Source organism: Cynocephalus volans, chromosome 11 (genome assembly GCF_027409185.1).
Source record: "Cynocephalus volans isolate mCynVol1 chromosome 11, mCynVol1.pri, whole genome shotgun sequence".
Classification (NCBI taxonomy): domain Eukaryota; kingdom Metazoa; phylum Chordata; class Mammalia; order Dermoptera; family Cynocephalidae; genus Cynocephalus; species Cynocephalus volans.
Genome location: NC_084470.1, coordinates 128,153,943 through 128,163,935, shown reverse-complemented (window position 1 = coordinate 128,163,935; position 9,993 = coordinate 128,153,943). Strand labels below are relative to the sequence as shown.

At 39.6% G+C, this 9,993-nt stretch overlaps 1 protein-coding gene across 2 annotated transcripts; it reads left to right on the top strand.

Moving 5' to 3' along the window:
- The first annotated feature begins 3,969 nt into the window (after positions 1-3,969).
- On the top strand, positions 3,970-9,175 carry C11H1orf53 (chromosome 11 C1orf53 homolog). Of its 2 annotated transcripts, none has more exons than XR_010024931.1 (3): positions 3,970-4,256; positions 6,749-6,903; positions 7,701-7,786. XR_010024931.1 is itself a non-coding variant. In XM_063115286.1 (3 exons), exons 1-3 carry the CDS (start codon positions 3,993-3,995, stop codon positions 9,099-9,101), a joined length of 438 nt encoding a protein of 145 aa, XP_062971356.1. In that variant the 5' UTR covers positions 3,970-3,992; the 3' UTR covers positions 9,102-9,175. The 2 variants fall into 2 exon arrangements, 1 of the variants encoding a protein (XP_062971356.1); XM_063115286.1 differs by lacking the exon at positions 6,749-6,903 and adding an exon at positions 9,030-9,175 and having other exon boundaries at positions 7,701-7,802.
- The last annotated feature ends 818 nt before the right edge of the window (positions 9,176-9,993 follow it).

Below are 9,993 nucleotides of genomic sequence, written 5' to 3'. Positions count from 1 at the left end.
GGCAACCTTAAGGGCATGTAACAATTGCTCTCAATCATAAGAAATGATAGTGAAAATGCACTCTGCATGGAGCATGACATGTCATAACACACCATTCAGCTATTTGAAAAACATCGAATACATAAATCAGTGTCCAAAAGGAATTGTGCAAAACAGGCAATATGTGGACAAGAAATCTGTTGGTAGCTCTGTGGCTCCAGCCCTAATTTGTTCACTAACAGCTCAATACATTTATAATTCATTAAAAGATAACAGTTAAAGTCAATTAGAGGCAGCATTTCAAGGGCTAAGATCACATCATTTGATAACATATGCACCTGTCTTGTTTGTCAGTAAAATAGCCCACTGTTAATTAATGAATATAAACTTAGTAAGATTTCAGATTTAGTATCTCATTTCACTTAGTTTTTTAAAAGCATTTATTTGCAATAATTAATACATAGTATTTTCAAATATGCAATATTATGTATAGAAAATTAATTTTAAAATTTCATACGGCATTTTTGTCCAGTAGTTACAAATATATATTTGAGAATGAAGAACCACTGACTCATTTATCCATTCAAAAATTCATTATTCATTATTCACTAGGTGCCATAGTATTTTGTGCAAAAGTACAAGACAGGCTGTGGAGATACAAAGGTGAAATGACATGTTCCCTATTGTCTTATTTATGGTCTCTTGGGAAAACAATGCCAAATATTACTACATATAAAAAGCTAAAATGGTGCAAAAAATTGTGGGAGATCAAAGGAAGGACTTCTAGAGGGAAACCAGAGGAACTATGAAAAATTTTTAAAAGATAAATATTTTAAATACTAAATATTAAAAGGACTGATGGAATTTATTTCACTTTTGAAAGTCACGCTGTTGTGGGCATTTGTTAATTGTGCCCCCAGCACTAACACAGGCCATTTTCAGCCATGGGTTTGGGTGAGGCTGCCTACAGGCAGATCCAGAGACAGGCCCTGACTAGTTTAGGTATAACCTATACTCATAAAGATTGGTTCAGGAATGAACACATGATGAAGATATGACTGTTAGAACATCTAGGAGGGAAAAAAGGCTGGCGCTTCATAGCAAGATTTTTTGTTTGTTTGTTTTTTGTTTTACCTGAACAAGGATGAGAAAAGGATGAAAACCTAGATCTGTTTGCAGCCACTTTTGACCAATGAGAAAAGAGTCTACCTGAAAAAGGTGTTAGCACTAAAGAGGCAAAGCAGAAAAATGGAGAGAACTGAGCTCTGGTCACATCACCGAGTCCTGAATCAAATCATGCTTCACGGTATATGGGCAAATTCCTTTTATTGTAACCAGATTGAAACGTGTGGTCTATATCTCTCAACCTATAGTACTAACCTATTTAAAATTTAATATAATTGAAATCTAGGGTAATGCATTTCTCTGAACGCCCCCTCCCCACCAGACACAACAAGCATGTTCAATATCAACTTAAACATCCCAAATGATGCAATGCATTATAAAATATATCCAATATCATGTTACACATAGAGCTGTGGCACAAAACAACTCTTTCCAGAGCAAATCTATATGTAAATGCCTGCTAAAGTGAGAACTTAACCTATCATTCTAAGGTGGGACATAGTGCCCTCGCTTTCATACATTTTTGTCTACTCTAAGGGCAGAGAATTTGAGAAGAAATGAACACACACTAGAATAAGGGTCAAGCCCTGAGGAGGCTTTTTAAAACAAGAGACACGATGAAGGAAAGTTACTTAGAGTGAAGTGACACTGATGGAGTGAAGTGACACTGACTCTGAAGTATAAAGATCAAATGAAAATTGGGGGGGAAGATAATCTATTCAATGTCTAAATGATACTGAATATTAATGATAATGAATAAAATTATTAATTATAAATTAAAGATTAAATTATTAATAATTAAATTACCAAATATTTGGAAATTACTAATTTTTAGATACTTTCTCATCTCTTTGAATTATACAGATTTCCAAATTTGATTATATTTTAAAATGTATCTATAAGAATAAACACATTTGTAACGTGAATAGTACAAAAGAGATTTCTCAGACTAAATGCTCAAAGGCCTTGATTAACCAGGATGATTTCTAAACCTATGAATAGAAGAGATGGGGGAAAAGGTTCTGGTTAATTCCATGACCTGCCCTATTAAGTAGTCTGAAAACCATTTTTACATTTGTTTTAAAATTTTTTAATTGTAACAGTTGATTGTACATATCTGTGAGGTACAGAGCTGAATATCAATACCTGTGTGCAATACGTGATGCTCAAATCAGGATGATGAGTATGTTCAACACATTATACCACGTAATCATTTTTCATGTCCCTTTACCAATTCCTTCTTCATCGCTCCTCCTTTACATCTTTTTTAAATTACTGTTTTTAAACTGTGAAATAATTATAGATTCACAAGAGTTGCAGATAAAGTACAGGGAGGTTCTGTATACCCTCACCCTGTTTCCCCCAATGCTTACATTTTACCTACTTATAGTACAATATGAAAACCAAGAATCTGGTATTGGAACAATGTATATGTTAGTTCTATGACATTTACACATGTGTGAATGTGTGTAACCATCATGGTCAAGACACAGAACTATTCAATTACCACAAAGATCTCCCTTGTTCAACCCATTTATAGTCACTTCTACCTTCTAATCCCAACCAAAACAAAAGTTTCAAGTAACAGGACTTACTCTTCATAGCTAAGATGGCTCTATTTATTTTCTATTTAAATCTGATATAGTCTATTTTATTTCTGTAAATGCTGTCCCCACCCTTTGATGCCATGGCCTATTATTAGTAGGACCTGATCCTCAATTTTAAAAACAGTACAATAAATGAGAACCTCCAAATTTATTCCCTCTGAGATTTTGGTTTGGGGGGGAAAACCTTACTTACAGTGAATTCTCTTTTCTAACCACAGCTGCTCATTTTTGGTGATTTCAACTTTGGTCTCACCCTTCCATAGCTTTTCCTAGCCTTTGAGGTTTTAAACTCTTCTTAGATCACGAAGCAGTCTCCAGACCTAACTTATTATTCCAACGCAAAGAAAATAGATTTGCTAAATAAGTTCCAACTTATTAATTCACCATGAGATTTATAATAAACCAATGGGGTTTGTTTCAATCAGCTCCTACTAAGAAAATCAAAATATTATTGCAGTAGAGTTGCATGGTAAATGTGGATACCAGAAAATGTGATAGTCTGTGATGGCTTGGTCACCCTTCTTCTGTACAACTGAGGAATATACTATTGCCCTCAGGAATCAATTCCTGTCCTCAGTTCTTCAATACTGAAAAGCACTAACAAGACTGCTACTCTTCAACACTCCTTTTCTTGAAACCCAGGCTGGGGTAGAGAATAGTGATCGTGTTAATTTAATTCTAACACCTGAAATTACCTCCTGGGCTCGCGCTAGTTTTCTCAAGTTCAACTTTGTGGGGGTATCAGGATAACGTTCATCTTTCAGACAGGAAATACAGTTTTACTTTAGATTTTGCAAATACTTAGCAACATAACAACAGCTCCTTTTCTTGTTCAGTGTGCAGTTTTCTCTTTGGCTGTCATTCAGGTTGGGCCAAAGAACCAAGCCACAAAGGCTCCTCTTGTGGCTTTATTCCTACCACATATTACCTGTAAACACTCAGCCTCTTCTGGACAGGCCCACGGTGGTGATTAACAAGCCTCGGGTATATGGATCACTTTCTGGGATCTTAACATTTATGACGATTATGATCTCGTCTAGTTTGACGTGAGAAAAAAATGTCCACCTTTCACTTCAGAAGAAAAAGAGAATAGTTTACAAAGATGTGGAAAGGGCACATTCTTCCCCGTCCCCGCAACCAGCTGGAGCCTCTTCACCGACTGTCCTCGCAGTGGCGGCTCGCCCCGAGGCCGGGCACCGACGCATTATGGCCGGGCCCGTGGCCACCGCCCCGCCCCGCCCCAGCGCCGGGCGCTCCGCCTCCCACAGGCCGGCGGCGGCCATGGCGGCCAGGCAGATGCAGGCGTTGGCGGGCGCCGCGCTCGGGGGGCAACCTCTCGCCACCCTGCCACCCAAACCCTTCAAGGCCGAAGCAGGGTTCCGACGACAGCTCAGCTTAACCCTCTGCTCCGCGTCCCCAGGAGACTGTGGCGGCTCCGAGCCAGGCTCGCAGGACAGGCCGGAGGGACAGGACAGGCGCCCGGCGAACGCAGAGCTCACGGCCGCGGCGCGGCGGATCGCGGAGCTACACGCGGCCGCCTGCGCGGTGAGACCCCCTCTGCCCGCCACGCCACGCCCCGCCCCCCGCGCCCCCGGGGTCCCTGCGCCTGCGCCTCTCGCGCGCTCCCGACCCGGAGGCCGCCGGCAGAACGAAAGGCAGCTGCTGGCTCCCGCGTCTTGCCGCTGACCTCTGACACGCGCACACTCTTCCTGCTCCGACAATGTCGCTTGAAAACTGGCCACAGTTTCGCGTTCCGGACAAAGGGTTTTACCAAATATCTCTCTTGAGTATGAGCGTTTACTCGTTTTCTGATCAGCGTCCTAGCTAGACTCTGGTCGCAGCGAGGGACCCACTACCACTCGTGTGTGTGTGTGTGTGTGTGTGTGTGTGTGTGTGTGCGCGTGAGTGCGTGCGCGCGTGTGTGTGTGTGTGCGTGTGTGTGCATGCGCGCGTGTGTCTGTGTGTGTGCGTGTGGTGTGTGTGTGCGCGCGCGCGTGTGTGTGCGTGCGTGTGCGTGCGTGGTGTGTCTGTGTGTGCGTGTGGTGTGTGTGTGCGCGTGCGGTGTGTGTGTGAGTGCGTGTGCGTGTGTGTTGGGGAAGGGGGGTTAAGGAATTGATGGAGAAGGTGAAGGAACTGAAAAGTCTTAAGAAAAATATGTTGTGTATTTATCTGAATTATCAGTTGAACACTCTGCCGTCCAGTGACTTTAATAATGAAAAAACCAATAAGACACCGACATAATTTTCGCCACTGCCCTCTCCTTCTTTCCTTCAACTCTAACGGAGCATAAGAAACTACAGTTGGAAACTACAGCCAGTTGTTTATATTCTTCCTAGACACTCTTGAGCTTTATTTTCCTTCTGTTTTGCGAACTTCACAGTTGCTTGTTAGCACCAATATCTAAACTTATCATTTCCCTTCACGGTTTCTAACAACTCACATGAGTTTAAAGGTAGCATATTTATATTTTTATTACCTTTACAAAAGAAACATTGAGATGAAAAGAGGGAAACCGAGTCCATAGTAAAGACGGAAAAGTAATATGAAATTAACCTATGTAAGAAGCTGTGTGTGTGTGTGTGTGTGTGTGTGTGTGTGTGTGTGTGTGTGTGTGTGTGTGTGTGTGTGTGTGTGTGTGAGAGAGAGAGAGAGAGAGAGAGAGAGAGAGAGAGAGAGTGTGACCAGCACTTGACAGAACTAGTATTGTATAGTGTGGCTTGAGCCAGAGGGTAGAGAAGAAAACCTTGGAGGTTGCTTAAAGTTGACTGTTTTTCCATTGACAATTAGTAGGCCCTGAGAATCCACTGTCTGACCCATTCAAGTGTTGAAACTAAATAAAGATTCATCAGGAAATGGCTGGCGGCTTTTGATTGTTCTTGTTTATACTTTTCTTTTTAAAATAAGGAGTGTAGTTTCTTCCCACACTCCACCATATAAATGTGGTGGATATAAGCGAAAAGTTTCACTACTTTTATAGCAAAAACCAGTGGCATGTAAAGACGGTTTCAATCGGCCTAGGAAAGGAAACTTTTTCTCACTTGGGGAATCCACACTTGTTTCATCAGTGTCAGTATCACAGGTTAAATGACTGTCCAGGAGACCATAAGTAAACCCACTAACAAGCTTGTTGTTTTTCTTTTTCTACAAATCCGAGCTCCCTCATGATGGTCCTTCCACGCCTCCAGGCAGATAGCTCTCTTACCTTTTTCCCGGTGCCGACGTGCACCACTGCACATCTTGCTCTCCAGTCAAACTGTCAGCATCTTGCGGCATCTCTGTCTGCTGCCACCATTACGTGAGGCTCATTTACTGACGACAAATTAAGTTTGTGTGGGCAGCCAAGGAGCTCAGAGGTGCTCAATCAACGTGGGAGGCAGAGGAGCAGGCGCATGCGCAGGAGCAATCAGGCTTCCAGTTTGCCAGATAATTGCCCTCAGAAGATTCCCAGAAGCTATGAAAAGTGAAAGAAAGGCTGCTACAGAGTTCCCAGCATTTTTTTTGTTTGTTTTTCTTCCAAGTCTCCAAACACAGGCTTTGTAAATAATGAACTGAGGTCTTGACAATAGATTACTCTAAAGTAGTGTTTAGTGCTCCCAGTTTCATGTAATCTGCCTCTGCGGTTCCAAAGGATTTGGGAGGCCCCTTAGACCGTCTTGGGACTGCTTGCTGGATTTCTGCTGCCCTGGTCTAGCTTTGGAGGAATGCCTTAGCGTGAACCTAGACTTGAACTTTATCTGTCCTTTTGCTCCACACTTTATTGAAGAATCATAAATTGGTTCAAACCTCAACCAGAATAAAATACTCAGCCATTAAATAAGAAACGGTTAACAGATACAAAATCATAGCTAGATAGGAAAAATAAGTTGTAGTGGTCTACGGTAGTGCTAGGCATCTATAATTAACAATAATTTATTGTATGTTCTCAAAGGGCTAGAAGAGAGAAGTTCAAATGCTGTCATCAGAAAGAAATGACAAATTGTTGCAATGATGCATTGTATACTTGTATTGAAATATAACTGTATTCCATTTTTAAAAAGGAGTTCATGACTCATGCAAAAATATATCAGAAGACATGCAAGTTTCCTGTGTGTTTTAATGAAAAGGCTCTATGCAAGAGTGGTGCACTGAGTTACTGACTAGTAAAAGGGTTATATGAAAAGCCTTTGGGAAAGTTCCTCTGCAAAAAGTCAAGGTTAGTAATATCACCCAAAGGACTCAAATCCACAGAAGAGGTTGTGTTATTTACTTTTACCTTCACACAAAGTACTTGGGACACTTTTTCATGTTGTTTGAATGTAGGTAGAGTATTCTTACCTGACATTTGAAATGTTATACTAAACGTTGCTTTTGTTCAAACTTTTGAAAGCAGTGAGTTCTAATATGTTAAAAACAATACTTTTTTTTCACTTAAAATAGAGCTAACACACTCAAAAAAAGGAAAGAAAATAGTGTAAAATGTGCAATGGAGTAACATCATGAAGGTAAAGAAAAATGTTCAATAATAGCAACGGTAATACTTTTCTAAAGGGACTGTTGGTTTTGATTAACACATTTTCTGTAAGTTTGAATCATTATCCACATATTTTAAGTACTGAAATTGCAACTGCAGCTTCTGAGTGAAAGTTCATTTTCAGCCTCTTAAGCTCTTAAAATCATTTAAATCACCTGTTATTAAGCTTGTTCCCTAGAAACCAAATGAAAAATATTGGAGCAGTGGCTACATAGTTATTGGGTATAGAGGAGTTCTTGTTTTTCCATCAATTTCTCATTTTTCTCAAACTGTATATTTTCTCCTTATGTCACATAAAGTTGGATTGTGTATAATGTCAGAATGCATTCAGTTTTTAATTGCAAGTGCCACTAACATTGCTGGGAAAAAGCTTAATATTGTTTAAAAAGATTTTTGCACCATTTTATGAGTAGAAATTATGGTGAGGAGATATGATGAATATTGAGATTAATGAATTGTTTTATGTTATTACTCTCCAGGCCGGTCAGCTAAACTATGTGGATCCAGCTACTGGCTATGTGGTGCTCACACAGCTTGCCCACTTGCAGAGAGGTGAATGCTGTGGCTGTGCCTGCAGACATGTGAGTAGCAATTCTCGCATTACAGCAGCAGCTTGCGGTGCTTCTGTAACTTCATAAATACCTATTATTTGAACAACAGTCAAATAAAAAAGCCAAATAGACCTGGAGTGCACTTTTCACAAGCTACTTTAGTCAAGGACAATGAAGTCCTTAGTACCAACATAGGACCTTTAAAGTTAATGGAATTTAGTAGCATTTCACTGTGAGCATCAGTTCCTTTAAATGCTTGATTTGAAATTCATGGGAGCTATTTATTACAAGGAAATTTTCATGAGGTTTCCAATAAGTTGTATTCAGTAGGCAAGTGCAAAGAGGTCAGGAAAAGAAATCTAAAGTGTTGCAAATTAGATCCCAGAAAGCATTTTCTTCATTATTAGCTAAATATTTAGCAACTTGCCCAGCATTGAGAGGTTGGTTTCCTTCAGATGATAATGACTTTTTCTTTTCTTTACTTCTCTCTTTTCCATCCTTCCTTCCTTCTCTCTCTCTCTCTCTCTCTCTCTCTCTCTCTCTCTCTCACTGGTTCTTTCTGTGTTTCTTTTCTAGTCTGTGTTTAAAATAACTGTGAGACAAGATTAACCCGAATTTAGTTGTGTACTTTTCCTAAAATGTTTGTTTCAATGGATGCATCTCTATATTCACTGATTAAGATGAAATAACTACTCCTTTCCTACTTTGAGCAAAGCATGAGTGGTAATGGGTTCCTCACTGTTACTTTTCAAAGCAAAGTAGTAAGGTATATTGTTATAGGGTTAAGATTATAAACAGATAAGCACCTCTGTTTACAGAACACTTTGTATGTTTTAATGCAAGAAGGTGTTATTTCCTTTAACTGACCCACTTTATAATTAAAGAATAGACACTAAATGCATGTCTCAATTGCAGCCAGTATTGGAAAATTAAGCCTTCGCTTTCATGTATGTTCCTACCTGTGCCATTAGCTGTTTCTAATCAAATGCATAAGAGCTTTGCATAAATTGAGGACTTGAGGATTTTCTGAGTGGATTTTTGACAGTAAAATTCTTAAAGTTGGAAGGATGCATTTAGGAAATTGTTCTTGGACCCTAATTAGGACCATTTGCCTGAGGTTGCTATTATTCTCCTCTTAGTTAGCAGGGCCTGATAGATCCAATAATCTATATAACATTGTTAGCAGTCTGTAAAAGTGTACTTTTTCAAGATGATTGTTAAATAACTCAATAATAATTTGTTTTATTTTTTCTGCAGTGTCCGTATGGTCAAGTCAATGTTAAAGATTCATCTAAAAAGAAGCAATTCAATTCATATTTTTATGTTTGACACAATTTCATCTCTGTTCTCTGTCTAACTGAACCTATATTTAAAAAAAATAAAAATAAAGCCCTAATCCAGAATTCCTCTCTGTGCTGTTAGTACTTGAGCATTTGTTTAATATTAGATATATATTAAAAGAACATCAATAAAATGAAAAAGCTAGCAAATGTTTGTATGTTTCTGAAGTAGCACATTGATAGTTATTTTCCTTTCTGCTTCATTATCAGACACATATGTTGAAGAAAGAAAATAATGACTTCCATTAAATAAATAGTAGCAGTCAGGTCACATTAGTAGCTCTTAATTTTTCTTAGCCTCAGTTCTCCTACTGTTTTCTCATCAGTTTTAACAATCCAAGGGCAGTTGCTGGCAAACAGAGGAGTCTGAATACATTCTTCATTTTATTTATAACTTGAGCTATAAGAAGATTGATATATTGCTATATTGTGTAGCATATGAGTGCCCAAGAAGTGCCATCCTGCATCAAGAAATGCTCTCATCTTCCATCTGTTCTTTCAATAAAAACTTTAAATCATTTTGACTTGGGGGGTCAGGCTGATGAAGATGCCTCATTTAGACCATTTTTTCTTCTCTCTCCCACCGTTCCCTCCCCCATTTCTTTTGGCACTTCCCTACCGAATCTATATTTGAGCATTTTATTAGCTTTACACCCATTCATTCACTGCAGGGATGCCCCTGGGCATCGGTCTCCAACTAGAGCTAGGATCTCATAGGGACCACTCTTTCCACACCTTCTTCTCTACTTCTCTGGGAGGACAGCAGCCCCCCAGGAAGCCCTTTCCTTGCCAGTGGAAGCTGTTCTGTAAAATGAGGCTGTTGCCCACTTGGAAGCCTGGCTTTGCCCAGAACTGACCCTCTGCCTTCCCTCATGGAATCT